The sequence below is a fragment of the Arvicola amphibius genome, chromosome 14 (assembly GCF_903992535.2).
Source record: "Arvicola amphibius chromosome 14, mArvAmp1.2, whole genome shotgun sequence".
In the NCBI taxonomy this organism is placed as follows: Eukaryota; Metazoa; Chordata; class Mammalia; order Rodentia; family Cricetidae; genus Arvicola; species Arvicola amphibius.
The window spans coordinates 48,330,941-48,349,478 of NC_052060.1; the positions used below are offsets into that span (position 1 = coordinate 48,330,941).

Here is an 18,538-nt window from a genome sequence, read left to right on the forward strand (position 1 = left end):
TTATGCCCATGATTTAGCCTTTGAATTTGGTTCCCATATACTTGAATCTCAGGACACACTGTACCTCTTTGGGCATTCACCAAGGGCTGCAGCAAAAGAGCAGGAATGTGCACCCCATTATCTTCTTCCTAAAGTGGGCCTATAGAATGAGAGACTAAGCCCTAGGCTCTCTGCAGAGATATTGCAGTACAGTGGTTTCTTCTTGACTGTTAACTTCAACCTCAGATCCTTCTTGACATATTCTGTCAGGCCTTACAAAAATAGAAAAGATGCTCATCTTCCAGATGACTTAGTTGCTGGAATTTGTACTTTGTATGTTTTTAAAAATATAGCCATATTCCACAATAATATGGAATATTCATATCCCTTTGAATTAAGTAACTGTAAAAATAACTCTCAGGTTTGCTCTTGTTTCTTTATCCTATACTTTTAAAACATGTATGACCCATGCATGCATCAACATAATATACTAGAATTAATCTCGTTCTAGTTAAATTTGGAGTTAAAAATCTCTTCTTAGGTTTTATTATCTTAGTTCTCCTTTGCAGTAAGAACAAAAATCCCCATGCAAACAAATAAACAACAAAACCCTTACACCTTATAACTTTGTATATATTTCATATATTCTCCCCCTTAGAATTCAGTAATATACACCTGCAATGCAACACCTACTCGAAGGGCTCAGAAAGAACTGCGGAAGAAGGGCAGGAAGATTGTAATAATGCAGAAGGCATCAAGACCCTTGCCTCCAGATAGTGTCCTCTAGACAGAACAGGGAAAACACACCCCCAAAACCCACAACATTATTGTTTTCTAGAGAAGATCAGCATAATGGCAGCACCAGATGCGGTGCTAACATGGATGGGAAATTCCACATAACTGCACTCCAAATGAGGAGCTGCAGGAAGGCAATGGCTGCTTTGAGGGAGAATCAGTTCTTCCAGAAAGAGCTCCCACATAAATCGTCAAATTCCAAGTGATCAGTTCTGGACACATGTTCATATGAGCAATGCTAATAATGTTCCTATGGACTCTGTAGTGTGAAGCGGCGGGGCTGCGTCCCGCCACCCGGCTAGCTTTACCCAAAATAATTACACGGAAACTGTATTCTTTTAAATACTGCCTGGCCCATAGTTTCAGCCTCTTATTGGTTAATTTTTACATCTTTCTTTAACCCATATTTAGTAATCTGGGTAGCACCACGAGGTGTGGCTTACCAGGAGAGATCTTAACCTGCGTCCATCTCGGAGAGGAGCAGCATGGAGACTCCCTATGGAGACTGCCTGAAGCGTCTCTCCAACTCTACTTCCTTGTTCCCACAATTCTGTTCTGTCTACTCCACCTACCTAATTTTCTGTCTCTTAAAGGGCCAAGGCAGTTTTCTTTATTAATTAACCAATGAAAGAAACATAGACAGATAACTCTCCTCCATCAGGACTCAGTAGAAGGTGTGTGTGTGTACATGTGTGTGTTCACTGCTATATTCCAAGCACAGAGAACCGAGATTTGTTCTGCAGCCTCCCTCCTGTCTGCCAGCAGTCCTCCAGGTCTCAGGTTTTAAAACACTGGTTCCCTCATCTAAATTACTCGTTTTATTTTATATAATCCTATACTCTTCTAATCCTACTGGAGATAATTATAGTATTTATATTTATGTTTGCATGTTTGTCTCTGAAAATAATCATATTGTTGTCCTAAGGAAATATTTATCTGTATCATGAAGACAGTGTCTAGCTTTTTATAAATGGGTACTGACAGTTTTCTGAATTTAGTTGAGTAGCATGCATGCCCCTGATATAACCATGGTTAACACAAGTTTTCTACAAAAACAATTTTTAATTCTGGACCTATCATATTCTAATGGACTATAGTAAGCATTTCACTGACACTGAAAAAAAATGTCATTTTCTTCTCTACATACAAAATAGTGTAAATGAGGTTCTTAAAGGATTGGTACTAATATACAGAATTAGATTTGACATTTTTGGTTGTCTTCAAACTTATGTGATTTGTTTACTATTGAACGGCATAAAGTCCAGCTCAAATATTTAATACGTGTAGAAGAAATGAAGAATGTGCCCCTTAGTCCCATGCCTTCATGTGCCTTCTAGAGTGACCCAAAGAATGACTCATGGACCTTTGGCCTTGCTGTGCTTCTAGGCAATACTTGTCTACATGAGTGTGAACACCACCAACCTCCAGGCCCTGTAGCAGCTGCAGTATCCTTCCATATTTCACTGAACTTCCAGTAAGGGAAACTACGACTTTCTTCTTTATTGAAACTTAGTTACAATAAAAAGACAGTAGACAAAAGCTAATATCACCAATGTACTTTAAATTTTGGTTTGTAAATATATAATATAAGCATTTTCTGTGACCCATTTATGTAATTGGGCCAGAGCTAACAGAGGCCAAATCCTCTTTGATCTGAAATAAAATCAGAGGTGGAGTTGGGGACTCAGATGTATCTACATGTTTCTTTCCAGATCTCGTCTGATGTAATCAGGATTCTATTCTGTATCTGGAAACAGAGAAAGAGTCCATCTGTAAAGATGTCAACCTAGAGGAGAGTTTGAACTGATCCCAGTTATCAGAGCAAGGTCTGGGAAGGGAAGGGCTCAGAAGGCAGAAACTTCTAAGCCCTATCATTTTCCAATGACATCAAGTTTTGCTCTGATATTGGTGACTGGTGGTTGGTTCCTGGGGATTGTTATTACTTGAAAGATTCTAGTGGTTGGAGTTTAAAATCATCTAGGAAATTTATGACTCAGCACTGGTCTAAGTCATGTTAATAGAATTAGTATGGAATAAAAGTGTGTAGAGAGCTTTCAATGCCATAATTTTCTAACGCTTACAAATTCATCCTCTTTGTTGTGTGTTTTGACCTGTTTTTAATGTTAAGCATAGCTCATCAGACTGGAAGTTGCTATAAATGGAAAATCACAATGAATTCAAATACCTAAATTGTTTCATGCAATATATTTTATTACTGGATGAACTATCTCATATGTCAAGCAAATAAAATTCAGACAGCAAATGATGCAGAAAAATGATAGATATTACTTTTCAGTAAAATCATTAAATTCCTCTTTTTATTTCTTCATATGATCATCTTCATTCTCTAGCCTAATGTAAAGAGTTATTTTAACATTATAAGACTAACATGTGCTATTTACCAGCATAGATAATTGGTGGCATCTAGGGGAGATATTTATTTCATTTATTCATTACCTATTATGTGAATAAATGTGTATTTGAGCATAGGATATATATCACAGAGACACATATTTGGATTTGGACATGTATGATAAATGTGCTGTGGAGATCTGAAAAAAAAAACCCTCAAGTTTCTGGGTTAATTTAAAGGAAGTGGGTGGAGATGCTTACGGCAATTTTTGCTTATGTTTGCAATCTACTTCTATATTGACTTCAATAACTTGTTTTCATCCTGACATTTTTTTTTTTGCTTTCAAAATGCTGTCCTTATTTCTCATATTACTTTATTTAAAGTCTCCTTTTCAATCCTGGTGCTATGATAACAATCAGAAGTAATTCTGAGATTTTAAAATATTTTATCCATCAACTATTCAACAAATATTTAAGAAACACTCAGGGTCAGACACCACACAGTGACTGAGTAAAATCGATAGTAAAAATTGGCGGAGTCCAAAGTACAATTCAAAGTATACTGTAGGGCCGCAGGGAAAGGTCAGGGGAGGTTTCTAGGTAGGAAGACGGGTATTGAGATGAAGGAACAATACATAAACTAAGGGTTAAAAGTTAAACAGCTGCCAGGCAGAAGAAAAATAATGTGCAAGTATATAAAAATGATCAGCTGGGTGCTTAGGGAAGTGCATGGCAATCTGGTTGTCTGATACCTGGTGTGAGTTGGGTCGGGAAGAGTCTAAGAGACTGAGAGAAGAGCTACTGTGGGGGAGTATTCATGTCTCATGAGAGTCTAGACTTTAGTTTATCCATGGCTAGAAAGAAAACACAAGGTATTTCAAGAAAGGATGTGAAGTCTACTGGGTCCAGTATCTGATTGCATAGAACAATGATGTATTCAGAAAGAGGCTGAAGTCCTGTCTGTTGCTCTTTGTGCTTCCTTGGGCAGTGGTGTTACTCTTGAAATTCCTGGACAGTAGGCAGCAATGGGAAAATTAATCCTTTAGTTAGCAGTTCCACTGATGAATACAAGCTATACAAGTTAATGAGCAGAGCTCATCTCTTTGGAGGCTGAACAGGAAGAAGGTATTTCTCTCTTTTCGTGGCATGCACACTGTGCTGAATCTGAAAACTAACAAGTGGTTAGCTGTGGTTTCACATCAGCTGAGCATGGCCTTTCCCACTACATTGCAAATTCAGCTCTTAATGGCTCAGGGAGAAATTAGCCCAGGCAGTCTTTTGTCTTCCATGGCCTCTGCATAGCACTAAGTGAGCCATGAAGGAGACACTAAAAAAATTGTAAAGAACAACAGAGAAGCAAGAAGCCAGCTGTGGATAATAAAGAGGGAAGCTTCAAGTTAAGTATTAATCAAATGATGGAAGAAATAGAGAGGAGAAAAGAAAACTGCCCAAGAGGAGGAGAGGATGCTGGAGCCCAGACATATGCCTCATTAAAGTCTCAAATCCGTCTAGATTCTGCTGAAGTCCTTGAACTCACCTTATTACAGTTCTCCCACATGTTGGATCATTATTTTCTGGGAATTTCAGGAAGATCTCATTGTGCTCCATTGAACAGGGTCTTAGTTCTACATTCCCATAGTTTTTACAATCTTGCTACAGGGAACAAGTCAATCTGAAACGGGTCCATTTGGTCTTGAAAAAAGCATCATAAAAATGCTTTTTTTCATGAAAGTTATCAAGCTTGTATTTTTTCCTGCAATTTGCCCAAATCACCCTGACTAACTGCAATAAATTGCATTCATGTCCTAGCCTTGAGTCTGACAACTAGTATTTTACAGAGTTCACATTTTCCATTGCTTCGTGGGCTAAGTTTACTTCAGTTAACTGACAGATGGGCATCAAACCTACATTCCCAACTGAAGACATACGGAGGGATAGTTCTCAGGCCTGCCCTAGCCCCTAGCTCAGTAAGATGATGCCTAGGGAACCCCGGGGAGGCATCGAGCACAGACACTTTACTATTCTTCTCTAAATATATACGCTCCTCAATCCAACATGAGGTTACATTCCAATCATAAAAACCATCCTAAAATGAAATGCACCAAACACTTAACCAGACAAAGATGACAGCTCAGACTGTTGTGTGTTAGCAGGCATCTGGGCAAAGGCACTTAAAGCAAAGCTTACTTAAGTTTTTCAAAACATCTCTTGCAATCACTTTGCTTTTGCCTTTAAAAAACTCCCATGGTAGGAGACATAGGAAGCGGATTTACAGTGGCAACTGTAGAAAAGAGAGAAGCCAGTGTTCTCTTGTACAGCTGCCCATTGAGGCGAGTACCGGTTACAGTGGGGGTACACGCCTCAAAAAGAAATGTTAACTCTGTTAACCCAATCTACACCACACACCATGTGTGTAAACATGTGTAAACATCCATTACCCTGTTAATATGTACAGCATTAATGTGCATGGGCTGAAAACTTTCAAGTTAAAAATATCCATTTGCATCAACATCTTCAAATAAGCTAATAGCTCACTGTGGTAGGAGCTGGCATATCCCTGTTGCCACACTCTGTTATTCTCCAATAAAAGTCCATATTTGGAGACTCAGCAAATTATTTTTTGTTTTCGCCTGGTCATCTGGCACAGAACTATGGACTTTCCTCTGGTCTCCCACAGATTCCGTTTTCTTTCCGGGAAACAGTGCAAAACTCAGAAAGCAAGCATAAACAGGCTAAGGCAGTTTCAGTTTCGGTTTTCTACAACTGGGTGGGTGCGATATCCTGTTTGACTCCTCTTTCTTAAGAATAGAACTTTAGAGAAGGCCAGACGCAGCAGCAAGCTTTAGAGTGCCGAGCCAGGGTAGCAGAGACTCGTCCCTTGCAGTCAGGTGAGTGCCCTGCGAATCGGTACCCAATGCACACATTTCTAAAGAGCTTCAGCAAGGTCCTGAGGTCCCAGGGTGCAAACTCTACCCTGGTTCAAGGTTACACTGGTGGATGGATGAAGGTGACAGGAAGCGGCTCCGTTGCCCCAGGGCTTGTGAACCCGCGCTGCTTCGCACGGGATGGGGGCGCAGTGGCTCTGCTGCCTCAGCCATAGTCAGGGATGGGGGATGCGAGCAAGGTTCCAATAGGAACACGCGCTTTGGTCTGTGCAATCCTGTACACATCTCCACCATAAGGGGGCGAAGTTCTTTCTACTACAGAGGGACCTAACCCCAGGCTCCTTAGTTGCTCTCTCCCTGTGTGCCTCCTGAAGTTGAAGAAACAGAAAATAGAGCCATGTCATGTTATGTCAGACAGACTAAATCCGCTATGGGGGTTTGAAGCATCTCTGTGGTACCAGCTGCACTCCCGTGCCCTGGGGGGTGAGGTCAGTCACTCTTTTTAGTCAAAGGTTAAAAACAGCACTTAAGCCTGAGTACCTTCATGTATTGTTTCAAAGGGTATCATTCATCCAAGAACAGTTTTAAGACAGCTTTGGCAACTTGTGAAAAATCTAGGGCTGAGGCAGTTTTAACTGTCTTCTGTGTGACTCGAGATACCTTTGAAAACCAAGGATGATTTACATGATACAGTTGGAGCTATGTAATCCTACTTATTTAATGTGGATTTGAAGCTTCTTATTAGCATCTGCTTGAGAGCAGGGAGTAAAAAATGACATGCTCATCAATATTATCCTAAGAGAGAGGGAACTGATCATTAAGGTAATGTCTTTCACAGAATTTAAGGTGAGCTGAACTTTCCCATTTGATACCTATTCTAAATTGATGTTAAGTAAAAACAAACAAACAAAAAACCCAAAGGTTTTAAGTTGACATCACAAGACAAATAGCACCCTGTAGTGATAATTCATTTGCATTTTAATAAATAAAGCTTGCCTGATGATCAGAGAGTAAAACAGCCACCCTGGTCAGTCTTACAGACCAGGGAGTGGTAACACACACCTTTAATCCCAGTAGCTACACTAGTTTGCCATAGAAACCAGGCAGTAATGGTGCACATCTTTATTCCCGACATTACAGTGGGAACAGCTCGCAGACAGGCTCATTTTGAGGATTCCTGGAGGCAGAATCGCCACTTTAGACTGAGGTAGAGGTAAGACCCAGTGGCTCGCTGTTTTGCTTTTCTGACATTCAAGTTGAACTCCAATATCTGTCTCTGGGTTTTTATTAATCGTGCTATGCAGCCTTATCATAACACGTCACCAATTAGCAGAGACCATTTGGTACTTCTCAATTAAGAAGCTTATCAGTTTAGGAGTCTGAATTGGGAAGTTGATTCTGACAGGGAAATTTTGGAGGTAAGGTCTGTAAAAGGGAGATAGGAAGAGTGGCCTTGACTCCCTATTCCACGGAGTATCTTAGGCTCCCAAAGCATTTTTCTGCATGCCTGTATGGCCTCCAGCACACGGGAAAAGGAAAGGCAATAAATAGTCTTTAAAGTACAGGATACTTTTATGAGATAATATAAATCTGACACCACCTTCAAACCTTTGCCCACAGAAGTATTTATTGATTAGGATGCATTTTCAGAGAAATTAGCCACTGGAGAGAAATAATATTCATGTGTCATCTTCCACACCACGGGCACGAAGCAGATGTGGGATGATGAGTTGTCAGTGTAAGACCACACACTTGTCACTTATCATTGTGCAGGAAGGAAGCTGAAGGTCCTGGGGCTGCTCTCGGTTGGTTGATTGCTTGCCTAGTGTTGATGAGCCTTCACTCCTCAGCAGCATATAAATTCAGCATGGTGTTATTCATCCATGCTCCTGCCTTTCAGGAAGTGGAAGCACCAGAATCAATTGTTCAAGATCAGTTTTTGCTGCTGAAAAAAAAAGATAAATAAAATAAAAATTAAAAAAATTAGAAGCCATCCTGGGCTTGGTGAGATACTACCTGAAAAAAAATTGAAAACATAGCAAAACTTCTGCCCACCCCCACAAGAAAAATCACAATTAGAATGCCAAGTAAGATGATGCATGTATGTAATCTCAATAGAAAAGAAAGTGTGTGGTGGCAGGATTAGATGTTCAAGGCCAGTTTATGTTATATAGAAAGTTTGGCCCTTGCATGGGTTACATAAGACTTTGTTGCAGTAGAATAAGGCAAAAAAGACCAGTTACTAGATTGACTTAAAGCTCCATGTTTATATTGCTTGTTACCAAGCATGACTTCATTTGCTCGCTGGAATAGAACAACCTGGAGAAAGGAATAAAACCCAACAGGCTGTTGCCCTTAACCTGACCCCAAAAGCCTATGCCTGACAAATGTAACATACGTCTTTGTAAAGTAAAAAAGCTATCTGCCATGTGTGCTTCTGAAAAAAAAGTTGCCCTTGCTTTCCTGCTTGCCAGTATAAATGTGAATGCAAAGTAGACTCCAGATAGAAACCTTCAGGAACCATCCTGACTTTGGTCTACTGGTGAATACATCTCTTCTCTTCCACTCTCATTGGTTTTGGAGTGGTTGCTTTAGAGAGATTCCTGAAAAATTACCATTCAACCCCAACAAAAATAAAATAACCCCATACCAAAAACTTAATCGGATGCACTCATTATGTAAATACATGCAAATTGACATGCCACTAGAGGTGGCTTGGAGATCTCATACTCTCCTGAGAATGATTTTTTTTGGGTTTGCAGGTTACCATAACATCTAGTGCCAGCATGGAGGCTCCCATCTGCCTAGTGGAAAATGAGAATCAAGAGCTGAGAGTGAATCCCGAAGCACTAAACATTCTTGAGAGAATTACTCAGCCTGTGGTGGTGGTGGCCATTGTAGGACTGTACCGTACAGGGAAATCCTACCTGATGAACCGCTTAGCAGGACAGAACCACGGTGAGTGCTGTCCTCAGACAGAAGGACAGAGACCATTTGTTTGGAATCATTGGCAATGCAAATTGGTCATTCTGTCCTGATCATCAGATTGATCAATCATCAGATCAATTCCTATCACCTTCCCTTTTCTCTCATCTTAGTTTTACTATGGAGTCAATGCAAATGCAATTCACTGTGTTTTGTTTATTAAAATAATAAAGATGGGATGGTGGAAGGAAGAGAGAAGGGAGGGAGGGAGGGAAGGAAGGAAGGGCGGGCAATTAGGTTTTGAAAGCATCGCTCTGTGTCATATTCTTTTTGAGTTACCTTTTTATTTTTCTGCTCTACTTCATCACAGCATTTTAATAACTATATACATTTCTCTATGAAGTCTTTTCAAAAATGTATATGTAGTAATACATAATTACATAAATAACATACAGTATATGGCATAATTAATAAAGATAATTCTTATTTCTTTACTGGCCAGGTCAAAATATAAAGCTTTGTTAGCATTCAAATACTTTATGCATATCATCTTCTACTCTCCAAAGGCTCATCAATATTCTTTTTTTCATGAAACTTCTCCCACTAGTTCACAAAATCAGTTACAAAATCTAACTGTGCGTCTACAAAAATCAGTTCACTTTGACCTCCATTTAAACTTCTTAGCAAGTATACTCATACATATTTGTATAAAGCATATGTGTCTATTTTAACGCATCAGACTACAACCAACACATGTTGTCTGATGTCTCTGGCTTCCTTTGATCACAAGTTTATAAACTTCATCCTGCTTGTTGTAAGTATTATTAAATTACTTTAAAATTTTTTAATATGTCAATATGTGAAAATATCATTTGTTGTAGTGAGCATGAATTTCTTTGCAGAGCTTATTTTGAAGGTTAAGGTTTTCACACACAAGCTTGTCTTTATGTTGGGGCACTTCTGCACAGACTTCTCTTAGTGTAACATAACCAGAAGTGAATCTAGATTTCAGGACGTTTGCATGTTCAGTGTTTCCAAATGACATCAAATTGCTTTTTAAAATTTATATGCAGTTCACATGTATATTAACAACAATAGAGAATTCTGCATTTTTTTTAAAAATAAAAACTCCATCTGATTTTATTTTTTGCTAATGTGGCTAGTTTGGCTCTGTGCCACCAACTTATAGATAAGGTGGGGCATCTCTTCATATCTAGCAATTCTCATGCCTTATTTTGTAAAATATACACTCAAGTCTTTCAAAAATTAGGTCATTCAATCTGCCCTTTCCCACTACTTTCCTCTTCCTATAAGGAACATGAAAGGGCTTATTTCCTCCTAATATTTTGTACCTAGATCAGCTCAGTGCCACTGTGGGTAGAACTTCTGCCTCCTATATTCTAAGGATTAATATGAATGAACATGGCTTTATTATTCTCTCTTGCAGGCTTCAATCTGGGCACCACAGTGAGGTCTGAAACTAAGGGCATCTGGATGTGGTGTGTGCCTCACCCCAGCAAGTCAAAGTACACTCTTGTGCTTCTAGACACAGAGGGTCTAGGTGATGTGGAAAAGGTAAGTCAGAGAGTTATGGGGGCTAGCCTTGAGTCTGTGTACTATTTGATTGCAGCTTTCGTTCACCTTCCGTGCTGGTTGCAAGAATCGCAAACATGATAGAGTACAACCCACTGGCTCTGGAGTTTGTGGGATTGGGTAGCATCTAATCTATTTGCCTGGCTTTCAGAGTAGCACATCTTACCTCAAATATTGCTTCCAACCTGAACTTCCAAATCCTCACACGGAGCCTCTGCTTTGGTCAAACCAAATAGATATGCGAGGCATTTATATGACCAGTGCGATATAATATTTTTTATTTACTGAGTTTTAAGCTTGCCACATGTGTGATTTATTTGAATCTATAATTTCATCTACCAGCAAGTATTTAAAAAAGAAGCTGTTTTTCTACCATAGCCATGACAGCCCAGGTACACAGTCACACTAAAATGACACAGCCCTCCTTTCACTTACTAAAGTTAATCATGTTTCTCCGTGTACTAGCATTGCATTTTGCTGTTGGCACAGATAGTCATCATGCTTGTATTTCTGTCCTTAACAGGTCTGCCTCTTCCTATTGTTACTTGAAAATTTGCATTCTTACAGATGAATGTAGTACTTCATATTTTGTAGATGTTTCATGAATAGTTGTTGAATCTGAGTAAATATTACTGCCTCTAATATGACATAATTGATAACCTGTTAATTAAATGGTATGGTGGGGTTGTTGCACATATACTGTACTAAGCACTATAGCAAATATTTTGCATACTTGGACAGTGTCATTGATTCTGGTTATGGAAACTGGTAAGGTCAGTTTCAATGCTGAAAAGGAAATAAGAATTTTTATTCTTCAAATCATTATTCTTCATTCTATCAGTCTGATGTATTTCTGCTTAAGCAGCCAATAAATAAGTGAAAGAGTGGAGGTTAGATTCTGAAGTCCCTCGTCTTCATGTGTCCTCTAGGGTGACTCTAAGAATGACTCCTGGATCTTCGCCCTGGCTGTGCTTCTAAGCAGCACCTTTGTCTACAACAGCATGAGCACCATCAACCACCAGGCCCTGGAGCAGCTGCAGTATCCTTCCAGGGACCGAACCGTGTTTCATTAATGTAAAAGAGTGACAGCTGGGAATATGGCTTATGTTACTCAGTACTTCAGAATGAGGAAATGGGCTTGTAGAAGACATCTAGGAGGGTAGAATGTTGCCTTTTGTTCCTTAGCAAAGGTCCCAGCTATGTGACTGAACTGACTGAGCTGATCAGAACAAAATCCTCTTCACGATCTGAAGAAGCAGATGACTCTGATGAGTTTGTGAGCTTCTTTCCGGACTTTGTCTGGACTGTTCGGGATTTCACTCTGGAGCTGAAGTTAGATGGACGTGTCATCACAGCGGACGAGTACCTGGAGAATGCCCTGAAGCTGATTCCAGGTATCAGAGCCTGGCTTGGGACGGAAGGCGCTAACTGTCTCATTCATTACTTGACATAAATGTTGCTTTTACCCTAATTTGAACTCTTAGCCAGTAATAAACTGATAACTTAAAAGCAATTAGTGAGCATTTTCCATGGTTATTATCCTGGACAATCTCCAGCTGCTGGAGTTTAAATACAGTGGAAACAATGAGACATAAATATTGGACCAAATGATCTTAAATCAATTGTGAAAAATGTTTTTTGGATAGTAATACTTTCTATAATGTTCATACCCCACATATTATGTTCCTTATAAAGGACTTCTGTGTTCTCTCTCTCTCCTCTCTCTCTCTTCTCACACACACACACACACACACACACACACACACACACACACACACAACCACACAATATAGATCATATATATGATATATATTATAACTTAACCTTAACATACATATATTCCAACCATATATATATATTATATTTAACTTTATGCATACACACATATATACAGAGAGAGAATACACAAATCATATAAAATCACATGAAATGAAGTGATCTATTCCAATTGTAATTCTTTTGTACAGTATATTTATTACTACTTGACTACTTAATATTTTTCAGATAAAGATGTATTATGAATAGTTCAGAAAAAAATCAATATTTTTTTACAGAGAACTTAAATCTTTATTTTTCATTTCTCATAAGCTTCTTCTTTTCTTTTGACAGCCTCACAGTTAACATATTTAATATTATATCTGTTTTTGAATATATAATATTTAGATATTGAGAGAGGTCTCTCTGCATTTTTATTCATTCATTTATTTTCTTCTCTCAACAAACATTCATTGAATAGTTGTATGGCACAAGATTACTGTAATTCTCAGTCAACACTAATAGACTCTTATTTAGCAAAGAAAAGAGGCCTTTACATTACATGCAAGTTAGTATTAGTCATCATAATCGTCAAGGCACAGAATCTTCTGAAGTATTTATGGTGTGTGTCTACAGGAAGCTGATATTTGTGTTTTTCTCTCCTGACCTGATATCATATGCCATCTTTCATTTTTTCTGGTAGCATCTTATTGTTTTCTACATCACTTTGTGTTAAGGTCCAAATTTCATTTCTGACAAGGATATTGGAAAGTCAGAAAACTTCTTCTAACACTTTGGTTTCATTAGTTAATTGTCCAGTAAATGTTTGCTAAATTCTTAATCCACTGGGGTCTGTACCAAACACTAGGAAGACCAAAAATTAGTTGCCTTTATCCCATGGATAGCTGGTACTCTTTATCATCATAATTGCTTTATTGCCCTTTATTTTTTAAGCAGAAATGGATTTGTCATTGTCTAAGATGCTCAAATGAAGAGCATGTGGGTGTATTATAGGAGATGAAGTAGAGAACAACTGTGACCCCAGGTTCTCTGGAAATGAAAATGCCAGGCCCTGAGCCTGAGGACCATTTTGTTAAAGAACTAATTTCTTTTACATATTTTTTTTACAGGCAGGGGTCTCAAAGCCCAAAATGCTAACATGCCTAGGGAATGCATCAGGCATTTCTTTCCACAACGGAAATGTTTTGTCTTTGATCGACCTACAAAAGAAACAGAACTCTTAGTCCATGTTGAGGAAATACCAGAAGACGAGTTGGATCCCAATTTCCAAATGCAATCGAAAGAATTCTGTTCTTACGTCTTCTCCAATTCCAAGGCCAAGACCTTGAAAGAGGGAATCATTGTCAATGGAAACAGTGAGTTACCTTTGGGCGAAGGAATATCTCTCTACTTTGAAATAGTGTGCCAAAAATTTTTGATTAAAGGTCAGTGTCTCATACAGAGAAAGAGTTGTTTATGCTATTCAGAAAATTTCGTCTTTCTGACATAGTATCTCTCTATATGGAGTCTTATTGAAACCTAATAAAGCTTATGAAATGGCTAATGATCAAAGAAGGACACAGCTGCTTGTCTGGTTAGAAAAGAGTTCTAAAGGAAGTAAGAGACCAAGGTTCCTAAAAGTTCATTGTGAATTTGAGGTAAAAATTCACTATTTTTGAACTCAGGTGATGGTTCAGTCAGTAAAATGTTTAGCTTACAATCATGAGTTCAATTCTCAGAGTCCACCTGAAAGCGTTGAGAGTGTCTGTGCACACCTAGAACTGGGGAAACAGAGACAGGCAGATTAGCAAGGCTTGCCATTTGCCTACACACACACACACACACACACACACACACACACACACACACACACACACAAATACAAGCAACCATGCAGACACATAACCCCCCAACACAATATACACATGTCCTTTAATGAAATATCTCTGTATAGTCACATGATGCCAATACGCAGAAGAGCTGCTCCTTTCCCATAATGCTCTCTTATTGTCCTAAAATTCAAAATTTTCGATAAACATTATCACTTTTATTTGTGTTTGAGTCCAACAAAGTAGGCTTTACGCTCATGCATTAAATATCCATTGCATAAGTAATTTAGTATTTCATTGCTGTTGTGTGAATCATGCAAAATTAACAATAGTTAGCTTGATATTTAACCTTCAATTTCTTGCCTTGGTCAGGACTGGCAACTCTGGTGACGACCTATGTGGATGCCATCAATAGTGGAGCAGTCCCTTGCTTGGAGAATGCAGTGACCACTCTGGCCCAGCGTGAGAACTCCATAGCTGTGCAGAAGGCAACTGACCACTACACTGAACGTATGGCCCAGCGAGTGAGGCTCCCTACAGACACTCTCCAGGAGCTGCTGGATGTGCACACAGCCTGTGAGAAGGAAGCCATTGCTGTCTTCATGGAGCACTCCTTCAAAGATGAAAATCAGCAGTTCCAGAAGAACTTGGTGGTACTGTACCTGTGCTTTTTCTTTTTCCTTCCTGATACCCACCTTTAGGAGTGTTGAAAAATGGCTGCCACTTTGACCTCATCATTCATCTGGATTCTTGTGAGTGACAGGTTTCCACAAGATCAAATTCAGGGACTTGATAATTTTTTCATTGCCACAAAAGAATTTTCAATAAACATATCAGGATGAGAAAGCACATATACATCCACTCAGTTTTGTAGACTATTAGCACAGTGCAGGGAGGCTTGTGTGCTCTGCTCAGGGCATCAGGAGACTGAAGCATGTTGTAAACTGAGTTCAGCCCTCACCTGAAAGCTCTGGGAAGCCTCGTAAGTAAGGGAATCCCTTGGACTGCAATTTCTAAGTATAATACAAAGTTTTATTATTCTGTCTGTACACACTCAAGTTCTTCATGGAGGAATTAATGAAGGGCTCATGAACCTATGTAAAGTTCCTGTCCCTGTGTGAATTTTTTTTTCATTGTATTTTCCTCCATATTAATTCTTGGAGGAGATACACCTGCCAGTCGTGCCCCACCGTTCACCGGGTGAGTGGTTCACTGTCAATCTCAGTGCTGCTGAAAGAGCCAAAGGTCCTGCGCTTAGACCTTATTGTTTCACAGGCGATGAGCCTGGCCACTGGAAAGGCATGGGATGTCCATGGTGACTCAGACATGGCAGTGAAGAGTGTTTCCTGATTCACGTTGAAATTTCCACATCTAAGTTTATTACTTCACCCAAGACCAACGTTGGATCCGTTTTCCAACAGCTTCCTTTTCTGGTGTCTCTGTTATCTCCTGGCAGGTTGCCATAGAGGAACATAAGGAAGATTTCCTTCGACAGAATGAAGCAGCATCTCTCAGTTGCTGCCAGGCTGAGCTGAAGAAACTTGCAGAGTCCCTGAGGGAGAGCATCTCACGTGGAGCTTTCTCTGTTCCTGGAGGGCATAGACTCTACTTAGAAGCCAGAAAGAAGGTGGAGCAGGACTATGAGCGAGTGCCCAGGAAGGGAGTGAAGGTAAGGAATGAGGAATAAGCAACAGGGAGATGGGGCTCAGGGTTGCTAGGAATTATCCTTTTTCCTTAGATCTGAACTGCTCATGAAGAGAAGGCTGAGTATGTCTACCTATGCACTTCCAGATTTTAAAGTTAATAATTCTTATGTATTTATTTAAAAGTTTTATTGTTTATACATTTCATAGTATATACTGTGCATGGTACTGTGTTACATTAAGAAATTTTCATACACACATGCACACATTCATGTATATGGTATGGTGAGAATATTCCCCATATCGCTCTATCCTTCTCTTTCAATAAAGTCATAAAATTAGTCTTTCCCTGAAAGAACTTTAGAATGGATAACACTAACTGGAGCAGAATACTTGTTCCATTGATTAACCCAGGCAATTATTTTCTGAACTAAATAGTGGGGTTTGAAGATAAAAGGCACCCTTGTCCATGAGATACTGATGCTCTTGCCTCACTATAGTCAGTTGGATTCTTCAGAATAAGAACTATCCTGGCACAAACAGAGAGCAGAAATAATGATGCAATTAATATCATGGTGGTTGCAATAGTATTCAATCCTCAGAATAAGGGTGTGATTATGGACTACTGTTGTGTGAATTTAAGAGGTGTGTGATGGAGTGACTGAGACACTAATGCATTGTCAGGCCACAGAAAAAGAGTTATCTCAATACATTTAGCAACCATGCAGATCTCAGAAGACAGCTTAGCAAAGCTTCCCCTAAAAGAAGATACAGAGAAAAGATAGATTATCAATGGGTGTTTACCCGTCTAATAAAAACACAAGGATTCTAGCAGGCAAGAAGTGTGTGGGTACATTAAACAATGGAGAGGACAATTTTGAGGCTCTGCCTAGGGCTCTATGGTCTGAGAAGTGAAAGACTATTTGGAAGGAGAGACTTGGGAGATGGCTACCACCTAAGATTTTCAAGAATTGCAGAAGAGATTTGAATTACTACTGTTAAAGCAAAGGAAACAGAAGGGGGGATCTTAAGAAGGGTGAGAAATATATATAGGACTTAGAGGGCAGCATTGTGTTTTTGTGGCCTGGCAATTTCACTTTTCTGTTTCCTTAGGCAAATCATGTCCTTCAGAACTTCCTACAGTCACAGATTACCATAGAGGACTCCATCCTGCAATCAGACAAAGCCCTTACTGATGGGCAGAAGGCCATGGAAGGTACCTAGGAGGATTGCCTCTCACAGGGATGGGAAGGCTTCTGTTAAGCCTGCTGATGTATGGTCAGGAAGGTCTTTCTACATAGATTGCATACTCTGCTACTATGAGATTAAGAAGGGGGGCTGGAGAGATGGCTCAGAGGTTAAGAACATTGCCTGCTCTTCCACAGGTCCTGAGTTCAATTCCCAGCCACCACATGGTGGCTCACAGCCATCTGTAATGGGGTCTGGTGCCTTCTTCTGGCCTGCAGCTGTACACACAGACAGAATATTGTATACATAATAAATAAATAAATATTTTAAAAAAAGAAGGGTAGGTATGGTCTCACTCAGCTAGTGTAGCAGGTGTCTTTTAGCCTCATTCTGAAATGTGCCCTGGAGGTATGGGCCCTAGAATTCAGAGTTCTTCCTTGAGGTTTTCAAAATCACCTATGTCTCTCAGCCCAAGAAATAAGAGCTCTGTCCTGACTCTTGGGTTTTGTCTCTTTCAAACCCTTGTGGGACAGCTGAGCGGGCTCAGAAGGAGGCAGCGGAACAAGAGCAGGAGCTACTAAGACAGAAACAGAAGGAACTGCAGCAAATGATGGAATCTCAAGAGAGAAGCTACCAGGAAAATATGGTCCAACTACATGAGAAGATGGAGACTGAAAGGAAGAATCTTTTGAGAGAACAAGAGGAAATGCTAGCACACAAGTTGAAGGTAAGCTCGTGTGAGCCCTAGAAATTATCAGAGGAACAGTGTTCAGGTTTGGCCTTGTCTGACATCTCCACTCTTGCAAATGGTGCTGAGGAAAATACAGGATACAGTTTGTTTTGACCATTTCTCATACTCATTTATTAGGGAGATTCATTAGTGAGTGCATTTTAGTAGAGTGATAGATATGCGTCCTTAATTACTTGAGTTGTAAGTGCAAACCCCTAACCTTAAAAAAAAATCCGTGGTTTTCCAAGTGTATTTTCCTTTTTACAGGTCCAAGAAGACATGCTTAAAGAGGGATTTAAAAGAAAATATGAGGCACTGGGTGATGAGATAAGCCTACTACAAAATGTGATTGAAAAAAATAGGAATCCGAGTAGCTCATTAGCTGCTCAAGTCTTCGATGGGTTTGGAAATGTGCTAATTTCAGTATTGCCTGGTGCTGGTAAGTTATTTGGTATAGGGCTGAAAATTCTAAGCAGTCAATTGAAAAAGTCAAAGAGTTCTTCTTAGAAAACTGTAGGTATGGCGTCTTTATTCCTGAGAATTATTTTTGAACTCTGTGTCATGTTAACTTTATTTATTAAGTTTCAAAAACCAAGAATGTACATAAGTCACTGTCCACAAATTGATGTTAAGTCCTCATTGCTGATGACAATACCTACATAACTCAACTCATTGGACATGGAGAAGTCAAAGTCAAGCTGGTGCGCATAGAACCTTCACCCCACATGCTAACATCTTTGGCACAGGGATACACTCTGCATGCTACCAAAGAAAAATAAACATCAATCAGCCACAAGCCCTTTGATCTACAAGACTGTCCTGCCTGTAAAGTATGCTAGTACAGTGGTGACACAAAACTTGGGA

At 39.5% G+C, this 18,538-nt stretch overlaps 1 protein-coding gene across 2 annotated transcripts; it reads left to right on the forward strand.

Annotated features, from left to right (window-relative positions):
- The first annotated feature begins 5,868 nt into the window (after window positions 1-5,868).
- On the forward strand, window positions 5,869-18,470 carry LOC119800835 (guanylate-binding protein 4-like). 2 transcript variants are annotated; one of them, XM_038311130.1, is made up of 12 exons: window positions 5,869-6,014; window positions 7,152-7,224; window positions 8,774-8,969; window positions 10,384-10,511; window positions 11,459-11,568; window positions 11,727-11,923; window positions 13,415-13,660; window positions 14,486-14,766; window positions 15,570-15,782; window positions 16,870-16,972; window positions 17,478-17,671; window positions 17,942-18,470. In XM_038311130.1, the coding sequence occupies exons 3-12, from the start codon at window positions 8,798-8,800 to the stop codon at window positions 18,179-18,181; spliced, it is 1,884 nt and encodes a 627-aa protein (XP_038167058.1). In that variant the 5' UTR covers window positions 5,869-6,014; window positions 7,152-7,224; window positions 8,774-8,797; the 3' UTR covers window positions 18,182-18,470. The 2 variants fall into 2 exon arrangements, with proteins under 2 accessions (XP_038167058.1, XP_038167059.1); XM_038311131.1 differs by lacking the exon at window positions 7,152-7,224.
- Window positions 18,471-18,538: the final 68 nt, after the last annotated feature.